Raw genomic sequence first — 23,738 nt, forward strand, 5'->3', positions numbered from 1 at the left:
TAAGCTACTAGACAGGGAAAAATCAGGATATTGATAGCAATAGTTGACGAGGAAAATCTTCCCATTAGAGCAATATAAATTTCTTCATGGCGATGCTTAAGCCACAAGGTCTTCTCTCTCTATATTTGAGATTTCCACCTTCTGTCCTAAACTTCAGGTTGTGTCTTCTGATGTTCTAAAGCTACCAAAATCAGTTGTTGCTGAGAAGAACGATTCAAGTAGTCATGATACTTCCAGGAAAAGTAAGAATATTCTCTCTCTTTATTTTCTCTCATTATGCTGTGAAATTTTGCGTTGGTGGAGATGTCATTACGGCATCTGAGTACATCCAAGACCCTGGAAGTATCATATCAAGTGGAGGTCTCTACAGACTGGGATTCTTTAACCCCAATGGTTCTACCAATCGGTATGTCGGAATATGGCATGACAAGATTCCTGCATATAACGTCTTTTGGGTTGCGAACAGGGAGAAGCCTGTTGCAGATTCTTCTGGTGTCATGACCATATCTGATGACGGTAATCTTGTGATAATGAATGGAAAGAAGGAAGTACTTTGGTCATCCAACGTTTCCACCTCTGGAGCTAATGCAAAGCCCAATTATTAGATAGTGGAAATCTTATCTTGCTCAAACAAAGTTCTAATACGAGCACAAATGATACAGCAATGGTATGGGAAAGTTTCCAGAACATGTCTGATACACTCATGGCGAAAATGAAGCTTAGCACCAATGTGAGAACAAATGAGAAGCAGGTACTCACATCTTGGAAAAGCCCTTCTGATCCATCAATTGGAAGTTTCTCAGTTAGTTTTGAACCACTAAATATTCCTGAAGTTTTCCTTTGGAATGGCAGTACTCTTTATTGGCGGAGTGGTCCATGGAATGGTAAGGTTTTCATTGGAATTCCCCAGATGGCATCTGTCTATCTTGATGGATTTAGCATAGGGGATGGCGAAGAAGGAACTGTCTATCTGACTTACAATTTTGCAGAGGTGTCTTATTTGTCCTACTTTTTTGTGAAGTCAAATGGGGTATTGTTGCAGCCATACTGGGATTTAAAATTTAAGTATTGGCGAATCGATTGGTCAACCCCGGATTCCGATTGTGATGTTTATGGCAAGTGTGGGCCGTTTGGATTCTGCGATACCAAGAAATCACCAATTTGCAGCTGCTTGAGAGGCTTTCAGCCTAAAAGAGTCGAAGAATGGAGCAGAGGGAATTGGTCCAGTGGATGCATCCAGAGATCATTGCTGCAATGTGACAGGATAAAAAATGGCAGTACTAAAGTGGGAAAAATGGATGGATTTCTAAAGCTTGAGAATGTGAAAGTGCCAAATTATGCAATCTGGTCATCATCTTTGGAAGACAAGTGCCGAGAGCAGTGCCTCAGTAATTGCTCGTGTGCAGCATATGCTTATGATGCGGGAGTTGGTTGCATGTACTGGAGGGGAGACCTAATCGACATACGGAAGTTTTCCTATGGAGGAAAAACTCTTTTTGTCCGACTGCCCCGTTCAGAACTTGGTAAGTTCATTCCTAAATTTAGTTCTTGATTAATCTGGTAATGTGACTTACTGCTAGATGGTTAGGGAATTTCAATCTATGTGATATGCGAGGTGGAGTTGTGATCTATGAAAGGTAGCAAAACAGTACTTTCTTTAATGTCTGTTCAATCTCTTAAATCATTGTATGTCCGTATTTTGATCTGCAGAAGGAAAACGAGATCTGAGAGCAATTATAGCGGCTGCAGTTGTTGTGGCAACAGTTATTTTCAGTATTGGTACTTTCTTCGCCTGGAAGAAGTCAAAAACGAAGAGGTAAAGACGGAGAACAATTTTCAGAGGCTTCTACTGAGAACATGCTTGGAAAGAGCTTGAGCAAAGTTTATCTCCAGGAGCTTGTGCTATATAAATTGGAAGAGCTGGCCGCAGCAACAAGCAACTTTAGTGACGCGAACAAGCTCGGAGAGGGTGGTTTTGGGGCAGTATATAGGGTAATACTTTGTCATGAAGAGGCAAAAGCTCCTTTTTTTCTTCTTCTTTAATTTCAGCAGCTCATTTAAGTCCTTTTGTACAGGGGAGATTGCTAAATGGAAAAGAAATAGCAGTCAAAAGACTATCCAGGGCCTCGGGACAAGGATTGCAGGAATTTATCAATGAAATGGTCGTGATTTCTAAGGTCCAACATCGAAATCTAGTTCGACTCCTTGGATGCTGTGCCGAGCAAGATGAGAAACTATTAATCTATGAGTTCATGCCAAATAAGGGTCTAGATACATTTCTTTTCGGTAATATTCCATTTCTTGCAACATTCCCTCGATCTATCATCGAATGCCAGTTTATAGGAAGTCTAATTTTTAATTTTAGCTGTTTAAACAGCATCTGGCTGTACCTATTGCACGTACTTCACATTTTCGGTTTACATAGGAACATCTTCCTGTGCATTTCACTCTTCTCCATTCATAAAACTAACACATTATTTTATGAATTTCACTTCTCTTTTCTACTTCAGATCCGCTCAAACGAGAGCAACTGGATTGGAGAAGACGGTTCAACATTATTGATGGAATTTGTCGAGGGCTACTGTACCTTCACCGTGACTCTAGACTACGGATAATTCATAGAGATCTTAAGACAAGTAATATCCTGTTGGACGAAGAGCTCAATACAAAAATTTCAGACTTGGGAACAGCCAGGATATTTGGGGAAAAGAAGATCAAGCAGACACACTAAGAGTTGTGGGAACCTAGTTAGTATTTCTTATATTATGAGTCTCCTAATGATTTTTATCTTTATACCTAGCATAAGAAATATGAAGGTGTTTCATTGAATGCAGTGGTTACATGGCTCCGGAATATGCGATGGAAGGGCGGTTTTCAGAAAAATCAGATGTTTTTAGCTTCGGAGTAGTATTGCTGGAGATCGTAAGTGGAAGACAGAACACTAGCTTCAATGAGGAAGATCAATCCTTGAGCCTGTTAGGATTGGTAAGCTGTTACAAACAGAGAGATCACCCTATTTCCATCAACTCAAATTCCAAAATAATTGGCCTTGAATTCTGTTTTTTTGGCAGGCATGGAAATACTGGGAGGAAGACAATGTACTTGCACTAGCGGACCCTAAAATTTCTGTTGGACCCTTTGGGGTTGAGATCACAAGGTGCATAAACGTGGGGCTGCTCTGTACACAAGAATTCGCACAAGACAGGCCTACCATTTCAACTGTTATTTCAATGATTAACAATGAAATTGTTGGTCTTCCTAGTCCAAACAAACCTGCATTCACCGAGAGGCAAACAACCACCGACACAGGTTCCTCCAGACAAAGCCAGAAGAAATATTCTGCCAACCATGTCACTCTTACCTCTCTGGAAGGCAGATAAAAAGAGGATGCCTGAACCAACACATTCGAAAGTTCAGCTCGGAGATGCAAACTATAGCCAGCTCGTGTCTTGGACATGGAGTGAATAATAAGTACTAGCATGATCCTATTTACATGTACTGCTGTTAAAGCAGAGTCTCTGTGTTCCTTTTCTTTTTTTCCTTAATCAAGGTCGATCTTGCTTGGAAATGTATGAACGTAAAATTGTGAAATAGCAAGTTACTGTAAGTTGGGTGGCCGTTAGGCCTTGCTTATTTGTGTCATTCCAAAGTTGGGGGGCAAATATTTGGCAAATTCTGTGTTGGTACAGTTGAGATTAATAGTACGGAAAACAAATTTGAGGAATTTCTGTATAATTCGATAAATTTAATAAAAAAATATTAACCTATTTATAGGCTTTACGAGAGACAATCAAAGCTAACATATATCAATCAAAGATGTGAATAATCAAAGAAGATATTGCACAATCTTGAGAGATACTGAAAACCAATGGAAACATTCTAATTTTCTCTAATATAGGAAAATATCCTAAAACATTGTTCTAATTATCTCTAACATCCCCTCTCAAACTTAAGTCTTGAGTTTAAATTAAAAACCAAGAAACAACTAGACTATATATTTCAGAATTTGGCTCATCTGAGCGCTGTGTGTCTGGTGGTGGAGTCAGTTCCCTAATATGAGCGGCGGTAAAACAGCAAGTGATTGATACGGCTGGCTTTGCTGCCTAAAATAGTAACTAGACGACACAGCCAATGCGGCTGACTTCGTAATAGCAAACAGTCGATGCGGCTGCCTTTGCTTTCCAAACAATTACTGAACGACACGACCTTTGCAACTCGCATCATAATGACCAAGCTGAGAATCTAATAGAAATAGTAAGTAGCTGATGCGGCTAGCTTTGCTGGTAAAATAGTAACTCAGCTTTCTCGGATAATAGGGCTCTATAGATGATGTTGGCTATCGGATGAGAAGAACGTTGTTGAAATCAACTTGAGTGGAGGATATTAGGACTTATACAAAAGAAATGACAAGAAACAACATTAGCTCTAGAAAGGCATTTGGGTGTGTAGTGTCGAGCAGCGAGGATGCATTTATTTGCTTGGGATGCATGGATACATCATTGAGAATGTTAAAGCAAGAAAAAAAAAATAGAATTGGGAGATTTCTAATGTGCACTGGGTTCAAAGGATTGCCTTATGTTGAAGGGTAGTTTAGTCTTCTTCATTGTTTGTGAACTCTAATGCTCACTAAATATTTTGATGTAATCCCTAATTATGAAAATAACAATTTTGTTCTCTTTCGATTACATGGTATCAGAGCCACAAAAATACACCTTTTACTCTAGCCACCGATAGTCATTGTTATATCATCGAGAAACCACCGTCGCGGATGGCGAGAAACCACCTTTGCCGAACGGCAACATCCACGATGCTCTAGTCATTATTGCCAAGGCTTGGTGACCAAATCTAGCATCGTTTGAACCATAGCTGTGGTCGCCTATCCTCGAGAGCAAATCTAGCGGCACGAATGAGGTATTCTCCTCCTTCCTAGCTTAGGGAACATCTAGTGTGTCAGACTTTCGGAGCACTTTGAAGCAATAGGACATGAAGTTCTTCTAGGGTGATGTGCGCATAATTACTCATCTATCGGAATATTCTCTTTTAGGTGATGTGGCCAAGGATTGCAAGTGCAGCGAATGCAATCATTTGAGAGTTTTTTTTTTTTTTGGTCAGTAATCATTTGAGAGTTTGATTGGTTGGTTTTCATATGACAATTAGTGGATTCACTTCTCAACGAAAAGTGACATGGGTTTGTTTACAATTATGAAATTTTGATAGGTCTTGTTGTTGATCTAGAACTTTGTGTTGGTTTAGTGTCGCTTCAGATATCTAAACAGCTTAATGCCTTAAGGGATGACTTTATGTTTTTTTATTTATTATTGAGTTATGGCTAGAAACTCTGAACCTAGTGTGAGCATGGATACCAATCTTACTAATATGAAGTTGAGTTCTGTCGAGCTAGATGGAACCAATTACCCTTCTTGGTCTATGGCGGTCAAGATGTATTTGTTGGCCACCAAACAGTTGAGTTATTTGAACTAACTTTTGGGATGTGAGAGGCTCAAAACCACCTAACACTGGTATTGGAGGCTAGGTTATCAACAAGTCTGAGAGAGCCAAGGTTACCAATAAGTCTGGACCCAACAATCACTCGAAGAGGGTTGTAGTGGCCTCCGACCAAAATCCGATGTGTGAGGGAGAGATCATTGGGGTTTATCCCACATCGTTGTGGAAGAGGCAGGCAGCCACTTTATAAGTGTGAGGGAAAGTATCATATTTGAGCTAGCTTTTGAAGTGAGAAAGGCCGAATTCCACCCAGCAAAATTAAACCCATCTTGCAAGAAAATGGAGTAGCGAGCTTCTCTGTTTGCTGAGGAAGATAAATAATATTTTGGGAATGGTAATTTTTAGCTCTGTCTAATTTATTTACTTGACTTCACTCTTAGCATGAGCTTAGCAACCTTATTCATACGATGACATTAAAAGCACAACCGGAAAACAGGAAGAGAGAGAGAGAGAGAGAGAGAGAGGAAGTTAGAAAGAATTTTTTCTCCTTAGGATTATATATGTCCATATCCAAGTTCAACCCGCAATGTGGCGTCAAAGGCCTGGTTAGACTGCTCAATCGGGGAAATAGAGATTTTAGCATTGCTAAAGATACTGTTTCTAAAATCAAGTGATGTGATTGTATGCATGACTGTCTTCCGTCTTGTTTCTAGAATAAAGTACATTGCTAAAGATAAATTTTGTCGGATTTTTTTCAAGGAAATTATAGAACAACGCAAATTTAAATCATTGAATAATGATTAGTTAAGTGATCAAATGTTTGGTTTTCATATTGGTTTGGGGGCAAAAAAAAGCGTTAAAATTACAGTATTCCACCATTGAGACCAATCTGTAAGGCCAAGTTCTACATACGTACATCGTGTGGTAGAGACTACCCCGATACGTGTGAACAACACTACAAGTCCATTACGCACGTCCGTATGGATTAATTAGTCCAAGTGAAAGTTGGATTGTCTCGTGTTGTCCAGAAAAATGTATGAATTTTGCTCCTGACGCTGAGATGAAGCTAAAAACTCAATGAAGTTGCTAATGTAACAACAGCAGGAGATGCCATCAGTAACGTTGTGCTTGGGCCTCTCTTCGTCATTCATTAACGGAGCAGTACTAGGCAACCAATCAAATGCTAATGGGTCCATGAGAAAATAGTTGAAGCAGAAAGTCATAATATATCAGGACAAAGACCTTAACGTCAAATGCTATTAGCCGATAAGGACGGGATCCTTTAAAGTTCGGGAACACTTGCTACTCTATCTTCCTGGTAACTTCTTGCGTCTGAGCTAGCCATAGTTTCTTCTCTTGGTCTATCAATAGCCGTATCTCTCTCTCTCTCTCTCTCTCTCTCTCTCTCTCTCTCCCAACACCATGTATGAAAAGGAGAAATGGTAACATTTCTCTTTTGAGGAATAATTTCTTTTCACAAATAGTTATTTTCTATTTTTACTCTCTAGAATAATTTCTAAGTAAAACAACACGTTTGATAATTATACAAAATTTCTATTCTTGGAATAAAAAAAAATAGGAATGTGTTTGGTACGATTTACAATTTTTTTTTAATTTTTAATTTTTTTCTTCTTGCTTTCGGTTGCTTCTTTGCCACTATTGGCTGCTGACCATCGACCGGGGTGACGAGTGATGGGTTGGCGGTCGGCAGGCGATGGTAGTCAATGGCTGACAGCCAACTGCGACAGCGGCAAATCCAAGGGCGATGACTGCAGCAAGGAAGAAGAAGAAAAGAAAAATAGAAAAGAAAAAAAATGACTAATTTCTAGAAATTATTCTTAGGAACAATAAGTTACTTTTTTTTTTAATTTCTTGCTTCTTTTCCAAATATATTCCCGTCTACTTTTCTATTCCATGAAATAGAAAAATTATTTGATATTATCAAACGGATTTTTGTTCTTTTTCAATTCCAGGGAGCAAAATACCAAAAAAATCAAGGAACAAAAACATTACTATGCAGCCCGTATGGGGCTGTTTAGCAATGTTCCCGTTCCTTGATTTTTCTATTCTTTTACTCCCTAGCATAGAATAAAAAATAGAAATCCATTTGGTAACGTTAATTAATTTTTCTATTCCTCGGAATAAAAAAGTGGACAGGGAATAGATTTGGAACAAAAACAAGAAATTAAAAAAAAAAAGTAACTTCATGTTCCCAAGAACAATTTTTAGAAATAAGTTATTTTTTCTTTTCTTTTTTTTCTTTTCTTCTTCCTTGCCGGCCCTCACCCCTCGCCACTACCCCCTGTTGTCCAACCAATGACCATCGCCACCACCGACCCTCGGCCGCCGATTGACCACCTGCCACCAACTGCACACCACCAACCCTTGACCGCTGTTAACCTCTGGCGACCAGCAGCTGACAGGTGGCGGTCAATCGATGGCCAAAGGCAGGCGGTGAGCAGCCACAATGGCAAGGAAGAATAAGAAAAGAAAAAAAGAAAAAAATCTTTTCTGGATCATACCAAACATATTTATATTCTTTTTTTCATTCTGAGAATAGAAATTTTATGTAGTTATTAAACACGTTATTTTACTCTTGTTTCAAGGAATAGAAAAAAAAAAATTATTTCTAAAAAGAAATTGTTCTTCGAAATAAAAGTATTACCAAATGGACCTTAAAGTGCTTGAAATCTATGAGAACAACCCCATTTCTATATGGCCCACAAAGAAAAGTAAAGTTGGTCGACAAAAGCCCCAATTGACGCTAATTGCCCTGCCCGGGCAATGGCTTTTTCATCGACAGCACTTGATTAATTAATCTCTGGAGTTTTATATTTGCTTTTTAAGGAAACTTTTATGCCTTGGTTCACTTTGATTTTCTTTGTGTTTGAATCATGACATTTACTTTTCCTCTAATCTTTGAGAAGCGAAAAATCAAAATTAAAAAACAATTTAAGTTGAGACAATTTGAGCTAATGTTTCTCTTTGCTTCTCAACTTATGAACATCAAGTTACAAATTGCAAATGCTTATGTTGGCATCTGACATTGCAAGTATGAAAGTCTGGGTCTTGCAATCTCATTCTTTACCGTATTCATATAAATTTAGAAATTAGGGACGTTCTTGTTTAAAAATAGCATGCCGCATCAGGCATCGACTTGAAAAAAATATGCGACTCTACCGGAAACACGCCAGGAAAGGGGATGGAGGATATGGTCAACTCAAAGGAATGGAGGACCGGCGAGTTTAAGGGAGGAAGGAGTTGATTTTGGAAGTAAAGAAAGATAGAAGAGAGATAGATTTGGCCTAGATTTGGAGATAGAGGATGGAGGGACTCCTCTTTCTTGCTGAATGAAAGAGGGACTCGGCGAAGATTCAATGGGGATTCTCGTAAATTGGCGTGTAAAGGCAGAGGAAAAACCGAAAAGTAAAAAAATCCGAGAGATAGACACGAGGGATTAATTTTCTTATCTTACTTTCGTCCTTGAGCATCCAGATTTATTTCTTGACATAACGTCATTCGTTAAAGGAAAAAAATTACTGAATCTGAAAAAGTTATTTATGAAAAAATAGATATTAAAAACTGAGCTGCCGTCGACAGTCTAACTTGACATTATCGAAGAGAAGACCTCCCCACAAGCTGACAATCAACTTTAGATTATTTTTTTTTCTTTTTAAATCCGGAGGTACAGACGGAGAGACAATTTAATTTTAGAATTTGAATTATGAATTTAGCAAATCTACCTTCCTCGTTGAGAGCTGCGATCTCCAAAGCTAAATGACATGAAATACGACCACATAGACAAGCGACCCATTTAGGTTTTTAATTAACCCCGGTCTAATTTTTGTGATTTACACTTGAAATATTATATTGATCTCAGACTACTTCATTTTTCTTAGAAATAAATATTAAAATATAATTTCACATTACTTGACAATGGTCATATCTACTCTTTATATTAATGTGATATACATATACCTTCATTAATAAGTCTAAACTTTTAGATTAAACTTTCTTTCAATAAATAGCAATTAATTATTAATAGAGACAATCAAACGAACTTAGTGAAATACTCGATTTCCAATAGTTCTTCCAACATTAACCATTTTAATATATAATGGACTAAATTAAACATTTGCCAACCATTTAAAAATCACATTGAACAAATTTAAAAATTTATGGGTGATATTACACACTAAACCAAAGTTCATGAACCATTTATATTATTTTCCCAGTCAAATTTTAATAATTCATACGTTTACCTAATTCCATATATAATTACTCATTGCTATTTTATCTATGATTAGTTTGTTATTTGTTCTCTCTTTCTCAAAAGATTTTTTTTTTATTACATTTTGAAAAGAATTCAATGATTTTACAAATGATTTGATAAATAATAAATTGTCTCGTTATGTATGATTAATAGGAGAAATTGTCAGTTTCCTTCTTCTTATTTTTTAATGATTCTCTTAAAAATGACAAAAGTATCATTTACTCAATAACACTCAAACAAAAAGAATCCACTCATATTTGTTGTCTTAACACGTGCGCATTCTACTATTTAAGATGAAATGAGCGTATAATAAATATGTGATGTGTGGCTCCTTGAGGAATTTACGATAATTCTCTTCGTTGATCTCGGCACACTTAATGGACCACGAATTGTCTCAATTCAACCTCCTCATTTCTCGGGTCCTTCTTCATATCAAGCTTTCATGAAGTATTTCTCGGTCTATGGCAGCAGCGGAGATCACGGGCTGAAGGCCCCGGGAAAAATGAATATTTCTTTCTGCAATAAATGTGTTCACATTACTTTATGAAAATCTATGTTCTTCGAAATTTCTTTCTTAACAACTTGTAGAACAATGTGAATACAAATTTAAATCCTCAAGTAATGATTAGCTAAAGGTGCGTTTGATAATATTTCTACTTTGGAAATTCATAAATAGTCTTTTTAATTTCTATTCTTGGAACAATTTCTAAGTAAAAGAACGCGTTTTAGTAACTATACAAAATTTTCATTCTCAAAATAGAAAAAGAACATAAATTCATTTGGTACAGTTAACAATTTTTTAATATTTCTTTTCTTTTCTTCTTCTTCATTGTCACTGCCTACCCGCCGTTGCCCGCACCCTCTCCTCGCCGACGGCAAAGAAGGCGGTGCTAATGATGGTAGTGGGCGGCGAGTAGTGAGGAAGAAATGAAAATGAAAATAAAAAATAATTTATTTCTAAAAATTGTTCTCAAGAATAAGAAGCTTTATTTTTCTTCTTTTTGTTTCTATTCCAAATCTATTCTCCAGCCACTTTTTTATTTCGGGGAATAGAGAAATTAGTTGACGTTACTAAACGGATTTTTATTCTTTTTTTTTTTATTCCGGAGAACAAAAGAACAGAAAAAAAAAAAAATAGAAGCGTTGCCATGTACACCCTGAGTGATCAATCGTTTGGTTATCATATTGGTTTGGATATGACAAAGTACATGTTAAAATTAGAGAATTCTTCTCATGTTGAAATCGATCTGGAAGGCCACCTTCTTCATCGTGTGATGGAGACTACCTTGATAGATGTGGACAATGCTATTACATCCATTGGTAGGGACTGATTAGTCCAAGTTGGATTGTCTTGCATTGTATGGAAAAATATATGAATTTAGATCGTGATGCTGAGATGAAACTGAGAACTCATTAAATTTTCCAATTTGACAACTGCAGGAGATCCTATCAGTAACGCTGTGCTTGGACGGTTGGACCTCTCTCTGTCATTCATTAATGGAGTAGTAATAAGAACCCAATCCAAGCTGAGATTCGCTGCATATCACCACGAAGACCATAAAGTCAAATGCTATTGGTGGATGAGAACAGTGTTCTCTAAAACTCAGGAACACCTGCTACTCTATCTTCCTGGCAACTTCCTGCGTCTGAGCTAGCCATAGTTGCTTTGCTTGGTCGATCGGTCGCTCTCTCGCTTCCAACATCATGTGTGAAAAGAAGAAGAATGGCTCTCTTTCTTTACTAGAAGTTGAAATTATTGTACTACTCCTTGGAAGACCGAAAAGCAAAGTGCTGGTAGTCGATTAGAACGACCCCGTTGCCATATAGCCAACAAAGAAACGTGAAGGCGGTAGACAAAAAGCCCCAAATTACGCTAATTGCTCTGCTCAGGCGATGACTTTTACCTCGACAGTACTCAATTAATTAATCTCTGGAGATTTATATTTTCTTTTTTTAAGAAATTTTTTATGTTTTGGTCCACATTTTCCTTTGTGTTTGAATCATGACATCTTCTTTTCCTCTAATCTTTGAGAAGGAAAAAATTAAAATTAAAAAACAATTTAAATTGAGACAATTTGAGCTAATGTTTCTCTTTGCTTCTCAACTTATGAACATCAAGTTACAAATTGCAAATGCTCATGTTGGCATCTGACATTGCAAGTATGTAAGTCCGGATCGCTTTTTCACGAGTACTCATAAGCAAGTATAAGGTCTCTGCTTCGCCGTTGCTTGATTGTAGCTTTGTCTCGAACCCGTCGGTGCTGAAGTTGCTGGCACTCTGGGCTTCACAATGATCTCATGCTTGATCTTGATGGGCCGCCAATTATCTCAACCTTTCACTGCTGAGTGGTTCCAAAACAAGGATTAAAACCAAACCAAATAAGTTACCCAACAAAAAGTAAGACTTGCTTGTTATTTAAATTTCCCTTGAGATGAGTGTTACTCATTTTTTAACGTATAATCCATACCCTTTAACTTGTTTACCCTTTAACTTGTTTTGTTCATTGGTGACAGAGACCCACAATTACTTAGACGAGCTTTCCATTCATAAAAAACGGACTCAATTACATGAAAAAAGGGCATCAAAACATATGAGCTCCCACAGTGCAAGTGGGGGGCTGGAAATCCAGTTAGGTGGGAGATAATTACATCTACGAGCCTTTGCGGCCCAATCCGCAAGCCTGTTTATTCCTCTAGGACAATGGACTATCTTCAGGTTTGGAAAGGACGCCGAGAGAGGCTTGCCTTATGTGACAGCTGCCGAGACTTCCCACGGGCATATCAATTCTTCCACGAGAGAGGCTATCCAACTCAAGTAGTCTGACTCAAGTTCGTAGATCAGATCGGTTCGTTCGGAGAAGTACTTGAGGGTTTGAAGACAAGTTAGGGTTTCAGCTTGTAGCGCTGAAGACACCGTGCTTTATGCACAGACCCATGAATTAGATTCACGTCAAAATCACGGCGTAAGCGGGCTATGGAACATTATTGATTGTTGACGACTTCTCTGAAACATCTTCAAGGAGGCAGCAACACTTCCCAATTTGGGTAGAAAGTTGATAAAGATGACCTTGGGCAAGAGCCATTTTATTGATACTCCTATGCCATGAATTTGAATGAGATGCTCACCGCCAAAGTTAACGTCTAATGATTCTCTTATTGCTACAACTCGATCACTAATCCCCATTAATTGTAACGTCCTCTATTCTGACCATGTGAGGATCGGCCATAAGGTCCTAAAACGATCAATCATGGGCCATTGGCCATGGAACGATCGGTTCGATTGGCAAGGAATCACGGATCGGTCACGACCAACCGACTAACCGACCGACTAGTCACAAATTGGTCGAGATGTCGGCCGTGAATTTCTACCTACCATACCAATGGGATAGGATCACCAGATCATAAGATGACTTTTGATCATGAGAATTGGTCGTGGGATGATTTTAGATCGGTGGATGGTCACGGGTCGATCCAACCGGTCGCAGTTTCTGGTCACATGTGATTCCGCCCGATTATACACCGATACATAGACAATCTGAATTGACCAAATGTGATTTCCTTCTGACCAAAATACATCATTCCCTATTTAATTCTTAGTGATCGGAACGGAATCTTGAATTGGTGAAGTCCGATCATGGATTGAAACTGGCCTTGAGATCAAGCTAACCCCAAAAGTTGTCAATTTAATTCCTCTCTCCTTCCAATCACTTAGAATAGAAATACCATTAGATCAACCTACTCAGAAGTCTCAGGGATTTGATCTAGAAAGGACATCTTTTAGGACTAGATTGCATGACTAGATTTTGGCACTCAGTACAACCAACAAAGAAACAACCAATAAGGACTTTGTTGATAAAATTGATGAAATGCCTTGTCTAGAATTCAGGGAAAGCTACACGTCATCATAGTTTTGAGACAATCTAAACCAGGAGTTGCTTTTGCTACTCTAGATCCACAACCACCCCAAGCATTAACACATATAACCCCAGGACAGGAGCAACTATCATTGAGCATATCTTACCATCTATTCCAAATTGACAACCTTACCTGCCCTGCTTTATCCTTTCCAGTCTATCATTCTTATATTTCGTTTAGAAGGCAAGGATGGTATGACAACCTCTTTGCGCCAAAGTTTCAAACTTTACCCCAATTTTCCTTCCCTTCCCCTCCTTCCCAAACAAAGCATTGGTACCGATCCTTGGGAAGAGGCAACTAGAATGCCTAATACAAATCACATTGTAGCAATAAAGAAAGTCCAGCTTAGTTTGAGCATAGCCTCTAAAAGGGCTTTTCTTTGGGGATAGGAATCCCTATACACTCTAACTTGACTGCCTTGCATAGTTTAACAAGGTTTGTTCCTTCAAAAAATGGGGTGTCAACAAATAAGTAGAGCAATCACAAGTAGCATAATTCAGCGAATTCACACTACAACAACACAAACATTTTAACAAGGCCTTAAAAGATAGACTATGATCAGCCAAAGCATACAATTAATAGTAGTTACTGGCGCAACCTATTCTTCATAAGCAAAATTGAGAAACTGATAACCTAAACCAAAGTAGTAGGCTATTCCTTAGCAAGTTTATGGTCAAATTTCATAAATGGTAATTCTTCCAAGATCACTTCATTAGTTTGAGTAATCCTCACCCAATTATTTGTAGGTTTGAACACCAGAAATAAGAAAATGATTATCAAACTAAGTCGTTGGGGAAAAAACGTTAAGTCTTCAGAGATCCTAACGTGCTAACCCTGATGACACAGATAAACCAATGAACTGAAGAGACAGTTTGTTGTTTCTAGTCATTACATCACCCATGAATTCTTGATTTTTATTAAATATCTCTACCAAAAGCTGCAGCCACAACAAACAGTTCAATAATTAAGCCCTTCACAACCGATAATCATTAGGCATAATCGTCATTACCCAATGAGCCCATGATCCTTATGTTAATCTGTATCAAGGGACTACAGGAGTACTCAAATGTCCCATTGAAAGAACAAGACAGTTGAGTGAAAAGATTAAGCCCTTCACAAACCCCCACACACACAATGGCATTTCGGCATTGATATCACTTGTGCCTTCAAGCGCTACAAACTTAATGGAAACAAGAAAACCATTCCCTGTGCCTTAAATTGCTACCATCACTCCAAACATTTCAATTCCACGGTAAAGATTACTAAGCAAACACGAAGCAATAAATCCGAACAAGCATCGAGAACGGACGGGTACGGAAAATAGGAAAAGACAGCGCAACACTCACTTCATGAGGATGTCGTAGTACTCGGGATCCAAGGAAGAGAACAGGGCGTCCAGATCCTTTATCGCCATTATCGCTCTGTGCACCACTATCCAGTTCGCCGACTGCAAAGACCGCTACTTCACCACCTGGAAAGATCTACCGGTACAAGCAGCAAACACCTACCAAAAAATAAAAATAAAGGGCGAACCTTGCATCGCTCGTCCCGCGTGTTCGGAGGCGATCCTTCAACGTCGGTCTTGAGAGCCTCCACCGGCTTCGACCTACACGCGACGAAACGAAACACAAGGAAATGCGGAGGTGGGTCAGCTCAAAATCGATCCAGCGAAATTGCGGACGGAAAGGCGGCAAGAGAGGGATTGAGGAGGGAAGTTTACTGCTTGAGCAAGCTCTCGATATTGCGGGACTTGTGCTTGATCCTGGAGATGATGGCCTCCGCGTTGTCCGCCTCCACGAAGTCGTCCGTCGCCACCATCATTCCAGCAAAGCGCCAAAAGTAATTGCATAACCGGCACTTCGGGGCGGGTGGACAGGCGGAGGTTATTGGGGAGGTAGACGAGGGCGAGCCGGAACGCGACCGACGCGATGACCCATGTCCAGAACCCCGAGCGCGCACGCTTCTACTTCTTCGTCTCTATCTTCTGCTTCGTCATTTATCTCTCCTCCATTTTCGCCATCGTGGTTCGATGTGTTGGCGTCGGGTGCGTAGGGAGGCGAAGGCGGAGGAGACGGGGGCGACGGACTCCAACGCTAACGGAGGCAACCGGCGGAGGCGTCGGCGTCAAGTCGGGTTCGGGGAGGAGGCGGAGGCTATGTCGGCATCGGCGTCGGACAACCGCGGAGGGGGAGAGAGAGCATAGCAGACGTCGCGAGAGGGGGAGGAGGAGGAGAAGAGAAAGAGAGAGAGAAAAAAATTGTAGAAAATTCAATCGAGGAGAGAGAAATCTTTTGGGCGGGAGTCGTGACCTGTCTTTTCTTCTGTAGCGAGCCGAGCCGAGCCCACCCCTCCATTTTCCCGCGGGTCCCAAATGACGCGTTTCGATCTTTGAGTGGTAAGTGCGCACCATGTCAGCAGATGACGTGACGCACACATACCACTTAATATTTTCTCGGGGAAGCTAGCCGAGGCAGCTAGCACGCCACGTCCCACGTGCGCCGATACATAGAAGGAAGATACGAGAGAAGAGAGAGGGGGCCGTTTTAAGAGGGCTAGTTTTGAAGAGTTCCGGGTAAGCTTGAGGGAGAGAGAGCTCAAGAGTAGGGGTGTGCATGGTTTGGGCGGGTGGTTTCCCGACCTAGAAGCGGGAACCGCCCACTAAGGACCGGTTTCAAAAATTGGAGGCGGGATCCACCCGTTTGTTACATGGATCCACCACAGGCCGGACCGCCGGTCCGGTTCTCGGGTGGATCCATGGAACCGATCTTGACGTGAAATAATTTTGGTTTTCAAGATAGAACGGTCGGGTTTATGAGTTGGGAATGAGGAGAGGAGGTCTATGGTCGAGTTTTCAACATAGAACGGTTACAAAACAATTTTCTGCAGCTGTGGCGGGTGGCAGCCGACGCGAGGGGGCGAATAGCAGCGGCGGAGGAGCAACGGCGGTGGCGTCGACGCTCGGGGAGGAATCGAAATGGCGATAGGATTAGGAGGAACTGAGGAAGAGACAAAGAGAGAGAGAACCGAAGATGAAGGGAGTGAGGAGATGAGATTTAATCTAAGGTTTCTTTTAGTAATTTTTTTTTTTAATACTAAAAAGGTTCCGATCCGGTCCGGGTGGGCAAATCCGCCCATGGAGCTAGGAACCAAACCGGTACCCACCGGTTCTGAAAAATTGGAACCGGGAACCGGACTGGTTCCCTCAAGAACCGCCGGTTCCGGCGGTCCCGGGCGGTTCCCGGGTATTTTGCACACCCCTACTCGAGAGAGATCTAGTCGGAGAAAGTGAACCAGAGAGAGAGTGAGCTGGAGAGAGGAGGTTCTAGAGGAAGTGAGTGAGCTTGAGGGTGAGGGTCAGCTTGAAAAAGAGACTGGTCTTCTTCTTCCTAGGGACCTGGACAGAACGGGGTGAAGAGACGGCGAACGGAGAGTGGGAGGTCTAAGCAAGCGAGAAGAGCAAGAGAGGGCATCTCAGCGTGTGCAAACCCATCCGACGACCTTCCCTGGCGACGTCCTCAAGCTGAACATGTAAGCCCGGGTCCCCTCACATTTTGTTTCGGGTGTGGTAGGCCGGAGCTTGTGGCCGTCCGACTCACGCATGCTCCGGCCCTCGTCACTTTTATATTTTGTTCTCGATGTCTTGCTTGTCATGTGTCGAAGATCCCGATATTGTTCAAGCTACGGTTGAGCCAAGAATAGCTCATTATAGTAGCACACCTCAATTGTTCGACATAATGTCTAAACTAGATCTAAAAATTTGTGTTGGCAATGTGCGTTCCTCAGCTTCGACCGATCGTTTGCTCGTTGGGTTGTTTCACCTATGGTTGTCACGGTCCCTTTCTTTGATCGAGCCGATGTAGGCAAGTGTTGCGTGGTCCCGAACGGTGGAAGGGTGTGTCGAGACTTTCGAGTTGGCCTCGGTTTGGCCATTCAAGGCAAGGTTGGCCGACGAGTGGTGGTCGGGGTGGATGACTGTGTGAGATTGGGTGTCGGCAAGCAACGGCCTAAACGCCGGTGAAGACTCACCACGGTATCGGCGTCAAGTGATCTTGGTTCTAGAAAAGGGGTTGCAAGTGTGATGGAGCACTTGGGGAAGGAAGAGTGTTTCTGAAGGTTGATGAAGATGGGCAGAAAAAGACAAAATGGAAAAGATAAGAGAGAGAAAAAATCATAAAATAAAAAAAATGAATGAGAGTATTAAAAAAATCTATTTTAATCTGATGCGAGTTGGATCTGTGTTTGGGTCGACTCAATGGGCCAGATTAGGTAAACCCAATCCGAACCCACTGTCCTGAATATAATAATATTAAATATTGAAAATCTCAAAAATTCAAAAAATTTAATTTTTTTTGAAAAATAATAAAAATTTAAAAAAATCAGAAAAATTCAAAAGCTTTCAGAGAATATTAAAAAAATCAGAAAAATTCAAAAGCTTTCAGAGAATATTAAAAAATTCAAAAATTCCGGAAAATATTAAAATTTGATTTTTTTAAAATAAAAAAATTCAAAAAATTCAAAAATTCTTAGAAAATTCCAAAATTCGGAAAAGTCTAAACATTTCAGTAGTAATTAAAAAAAAAGTCAAGAATTTTTTTGGGAAATTCGAAAAAATTCAAATTTTCCAAAAGAAAAATCCACAAAAATTCTTTAAAAAAATCTCAAAAGGTTAAAATAAATCTTTTGGGTTATTTCCTCTTGAAAAATGGAAATCTTTCAATCTAGAATATTGGTCAAAGTTGACCAAGCCATTAGGGCTCTACCTTAAAGTTTTAGTTATCCTTAAAAAGACGAATACCCTTGATTGTGCAATATTGGTACGTTAATTTTGGCCCCCTTTAGTCTAATTGTGATTAGCATTTATCTTTTCCTTAGAGTTAAATCGTTGCTATCTCATGAAATGTATTTAATGCTTCCCTTGGTTGCTAATTGTTATGTTAACAATTGTGCACACATATAATCACATCATATGTTTGTGGATATTTATAAAATCAATCTAGACTACCTTGAAAAAAAAAATTATTCTTTTTTTTTTAAATGGACAAGATTAGGTACCGAAAGGGCAGTAATTGGTTAATTAGTATAATTAAATCCCCGAATATAGATTCTTTAGTTACGTAGGAAGTGAGTTACACTCTCATACTTCACTTGGTTTCTAGCCAACCTTAATAAGCTAGTAGCGACTCTTTATTATAAAATTCTTATGAACATCCCAATGTCACAGGAGATATAAGCTTAGGAGAGCTCGTGCTTAGTTATGGATTGTAGGCCTGTCTTTTGGGTAATACCCCTCAACTTATTATCTCCCTCGGGGTGGGTCACGATAGTACATTTAAATTAAATGAAAAGTCAAGTATAAAAATCAATCCAACCTGGCACGTCGTGTTGTGTTTAAGTTATCATGTGCTAATAGATTTTCCCCATGTAATGATTTAGGATACAAATGAAGATGTATAACACCTGGAATTTGTCAATGACTAAGAACTTACTAAAATCTTAGATTAAAATTCAACCCCTTCAAATGGGAAAACCCTGGAGAGCTGTTACTTACAATCTCAAATCACGTATGAAGTGTCTAAGATTGGTAAAATTTAAGGAATAATAGTAATTTCTCAAATGTGTTATTTAATATTGAGTAAGTTGTTTACATATTAATAAAACTAGACTTGTCAATTACTGCTCTAGCTGTAATTATTGAATATTGAATATGTTTACAAAAGATCGATCTTCAATGTATTAATTGTGTATATCACGAGAATAGTCAGTCACAAACTTCTAACTTTACCTTTTGTCCCAATTCTAACTTTTGTCTTGTAAAAAAAACCTTCGAGTTTAGGTTTAGTCACAATTCCACCATAAACCTTTTTTTATCCCATAAAAAACCCACAACTTTAAGTCAGTGTCATTGTCTAAGTTGCAGGAGGTGAGGATGCACGTAACAATAGATTTGTATAAGGACCTCCTTCCATTGGAGGCTAGAGCAAGGGTCTTGACATGAAGTTATGATCAGAATAGACCAGTAGGTCTAGTTCCATGGTTGTCCACCCCTTCATCCATTCATCATTGTCTCATTGCATTTTTGCCATCACCGTCCGAGGAAGTGAGTCGAGCATTGCTCCGCTGTTGAAACTTGACTAAGCAGTGTCCCTTGCATCCATATACGAGGAAGCCACCGCCCCATTGTCATCCAAAGTGATTTGGCATATGTGACCCCACTGCTGATGGCTTGGGCAAGTTGAGCTTGGTCGCCTGTAGTTAACAGCAAGGTGGCAGAAGAGTCATCATTGACGTTTGTGCGAAGGCCGCCGCCATTGCCGCCGCTATCCATTAGGAATGCCCTCTTTGCTCGTTGATTCTCTTCTTTTAAGTGCACCAGTTTGTCGTCTGAAATTACAATTGCCTTCCTTCTGATTTCTTCTCGTCTTTGTAATATTTGATTTTGCATAAGAAGGACTTGCATTGCTTCCAAGATGGGCAAATTGCTTAAAAATATTAAACCTACTGTATGACGGCCAAAGTTAATCATAAACTTTTCAATTGTGTTGATTTAGTTCTAACTCTTTTAATGATTTGTCAAGCTAGTCCCAAACTTTTTGATGAAATGCCAATTTAGTCTGCTTGGCTAATTTTAGTCAGATGTCGCCAATCGGCACCGGTCATCTTGCGTGACGCAACTTATGTGACGTCGTTGTCAGATAAGGCGAGTCCCATGTGAAATTCATACAATCCGACGGCGTATGTGCATTGGTTTCACATGTGCTACAACCTTCCAATAATAGCTTTTGATGCATGTTGTCATATGACAATGTGTGGACACCTCAGCTCCGGTCCATAGAAATTGCTATCGGACCACAACTTGTCATCGGGATTGTAGGTCGAGTCATAGTTTCTCCAAGCAATTGACCACGATATGACATTTTCTCTACCGTTGCGGTCTTTGAACTCCAACAAGTTCAATAGAAAGTGTCACGATCCTAACCCCATCTCCAGGGTCGCGAGTGACAAGGGTTACTTTTGCGACATCCCAAGCTTGTAGCTATCTTGATTCTTCTTATCTTGTTATTATGCACATGCAGAATGTGAATAAATAACTCCCCGGACAAACAATAGCTGGAAGACTGAGACGTACATTACACAAAACACACTAATTAATATTATAATAAGACTTTTACAAGCTCTTTCTCTACAAGCCCTCTTTTCTTTTTATATCACATTACAAGTTTTTCCCATAGACCAAGGGAAATCCTATCTCCTTTAGCATGACTACAGCTCCCAAAATTGACGTGAGACTTGCATGCTTACAAGACTGAAATATGAGAGGTGAGTTTTGAGAAAACTTAGTAAGCAAAATTTTTAGTTTTTTACTAGGAAAGCATCTTATCATTAAAGCCTAACAAGTACAACACTCGAAAACAATGTCGATGGCGGATCAATCGCAAGTTCATTGCCACCTCTCAACTATACGTATGCGATCTGCTTTCAACTTACCAAATAAGCTATTTCATCAAACGAGCACCAACATCACATAATAACATATTCAATAAATTCATCAACCATATAAATGGTTCTTCCCATAAGTTTAGGGGCTTCCCGGCCGAGGTTGGGCATCGGCCTCAAGCCGGCATCCCATACTCTCGGGGGCTTCCCATACTTCGGGGCTTCATGGCTTAACCAGGGCATTTGGCCATCAAGCTAGGCATCTTGTACTTTCAGGGGCTTCTAGCCGTGGGCTGGGCATCCGGCCTCAAGCTAGCTTCCCATACTCTCAAGGGCTTTCCATACTTTCAGGGGTTTTCTTACTCAACCAAGGCATTCAACCATCAAGCTAGGCACCCCATGCTTTAGGGGCTTCCTAGCTTAACTAGGGCATTCCGTTCAATGAATGAGGCATCGCTACCAGCACTATGTGATGACAGGTACTTTTCTTTTTAAGTGCACACGCATAAGTGCATTACACAAGTCGGTTCTTATTTTCTCTCTTAGCTGACACATGCATTGTCACACTCCGATTCTTGAGGGCGTGCCCATCCCTCAGTGGTCAATTTAAAATATGACATCTCAAGACGCGTTGCCAATCCATTCATTTTAATACACATGCGGAAGCGTATAAATATATCCCAAAACAGCACAAAGATTGGATAGAAAAGCAGGGTCACAATTGCACAACCACAATATACCTTTATACACAGCTAACTAGTTTATTTACAACATTAGTCTATAGGCAGAAGTCTACGAAAGCATAAAGGTCTACAAGTCCTCTAGGTGTTCAAATCCCCAGCTGAAAACCCCAAGCTCTCTTGGGAACTTGGGTCCACCACCGCACCACTAGGAGGGTCAGCTATACCCTCGCCAAGCGATCTCTAACACCGACACTAGGACCTCAAAATCCTAAAAGGGACATTCTCTGGGTCCATTTCGCCCGTGATGATACCACACTCTGAATTGATGGGGTACCCTCCGAAGTAGACCCGTATCAACCCAGACAATAGTCCTCACAAGCTCATAGACCCAGGCTCCTTGGCCCCTGGGAAGAGGAATCTCAGTGACCTGCTCAATGACCCTCTTGGGCTAGCCAAAATGTTCCGAAGGAACCGCCATCTAAGGACTTGAAAAGGTTGAGTCAATGACGGGGTGAGACAATGTCTTAGCAAGTTCACCCCCTAAACTCTGACTAGGAATGTATCGTGACCTATCTCTCAGGGGGAGGGAATAGGTTTAGGGATATTGCCTAAATGACGGACCTAATGCCCATGATTAGACGCAGGCTCTCCCAAGCCCATACCCCGCATGACATTCGAGTATTTTTTAGGAATTTTGCAAAAAGGAGTTGCCACTAGCTTATTAGGGTCATTTAGAAACCATACTTCACTTCCTATGCAACCAGAGAATCTAGGGTCAGGGATTTGATTACACTAATTATCCAATTAGTGTCTTTTGGTACCTAATCTTATTCATTTTAAAATAAAGGATTTTTGTCAGGTAGTTTGGATTGATTTCATACCTATCTACTAACATGTGAAGTGATCATGCATGTGCATAATCATTAAATAACAAGCATAGCTATTAAGATCCTAATTGCAGTAAAATTAAACACGTGCAATTAAACATAATTAGATATGTAAATTAAACATACGATATAATCAAAATACGAGCAAGTAAAGACCTAATTACACTAAGAAGGCAAGATATGGCAATTGCCAATTAAATCCTACATTTTTTAAAAAATTTTTAATTTTTAATTTTTTAAATATATATTTCTTTATTTTTTTTTTTTTTTGAAAAAAAAGGAACCAACCGAACCCGGTTTGGTTCGGTTGGGGGTGGGTCCCTCGACCCGCCCGAAAAGGGCAAGGCTCCACCAGGTCGAGCCTGGATTTAAATGTGGGTTGGCCCGATTGACGGGCCCACCCCTTTTGTAAAAGGGCCCCGTAGGCCCTTAAAAAGCAAATAACTAAACCTAGTCCAAAAAGACAAAATAAGCCCAATACATCAAATTCACCTCAGCCCAAAGAGTAAAACAAGCCCGACCCGATTTGAGGTCAAACCCTACCTAATTGGAGGCTCCTCCATGACTTGCCTCCCGATCCGCTAAGGACACGCTATAGGTCGCCGACCAGCCAAGGACTTCGGCGGTGGGCAGCAAACGTGTGGCAAGGGGACGGCGGTTTGGAGCTACAAAGTGACATTGCTCGGAAGGGGCTCGGAGCGGCATGCAAGGGGGGTCGGCGTTCGATTTGAGACTTGCTGACATCAAGGGCAGTGGTGTTGCGCAGAGATAGTGGCAGCAGAGGAGGCAAGCGGTGCTTGGCGATGGGCAGCAGGCGCGACGACAAGCAAGCGTTGCAGGTCATGCGACAAGGAGCTCAGCTGTTGGTGTTGGCAAAGCTGGGCGGAGACGAGGCGAAGCTTTGGACGGAGGGTAGCGTAAGTGAGAGCTATTGGGCGTCGGAGCAAAGGCGGAGGCGTGTGGTGGCTCGGCAAGAATCGCCGGCGTTGCGGGAGGGTGCTCGTGCGGAGGTGTTGCTCGCGGCAATCTAGCAAAGGGAGCGGCGGACCGGTAGCGGCGGTGGTGGAGGTGAAGGAGCGGCGGCTTGGACGGCGTCTTGTT

At 40.5% G+C, this 23,738-nt stretch overlaps 2 protein-coding genes across 2 annotated transcripts; one reads left to right on the forward strand and one right to left on the reverse strand.

Annotated features, from left to right (window-relative positions):
- Positions 1 to 8: 8 nt before the first annotated feature.
- On the forward strand, positions 9 to 3,633 carry LOC104446006 (G-type lectin S-receptor-like serine/threonine-protein kinase At1g11330). The gene is given in 9 exon segments (XM_018875063.2): positions 9 to 585; positions 588 to 1,523; positions 1,711 to 1,831; positions 1,833 to 1,992; positions 2,076 to 2,286; positions 2,511 to 2,705; positions 2,708 to 2,747; positions 2,835 to 2,985; positions 3,072 to 3,633. Coding segments are annotated over 9 exon segments (2,484 nt in total). The 5' UTR covers positions 9 to 224; the 3' UTR covers positions 3,381 to 3,633.
- Positions 3,634 to 13,976: 10,343 nt separating this feature from the next.
- LOC120293150 (actin-related protein 2/3 complex subunit 5A-like) lies at positions 13,977 to 15,559 on the reverse strand. Its single transcript, XM_039311973.1, has 4 exons — positions 15,354 to 15,559; positions 15,167 to 15,239; positions 14,980 to 15,080; positions 13,977 to 14,076 (listed from the first exon to the last, which is right to left on the reverse strand). Exons 1-4 carry the CDS (start codon positions 15,452 to 15,454, stop codon positions 14,061 to 14,063), a joined length of 291 nt encoding a protein of 96 aa, XP_039167907.1. The 5' UTR covers positions 15,455 to 15,559; the 3' UTR covers positions 13,977 to 14,060.
- Between the last annotated feature and the right edge of the window lie 8,179 nt (positions 15,560 to 23,738).

The sequence above is a fragment of the Eucalyptus grandis genome, chromosome 5, assembly GCF_016545825.1.
Source record: "Eucalyptus grandis isolate ANBG69807.140 chromosome 5, ASM1654582v1, whole genome shotgun sequence".
Lineage (NCBI taxonomy): Eukaryota > Viridiplantae > Streptophyta > Magnoliopsida > Myrtales > Myrtaceae > Eucalyptus > Eucalyptus grandis.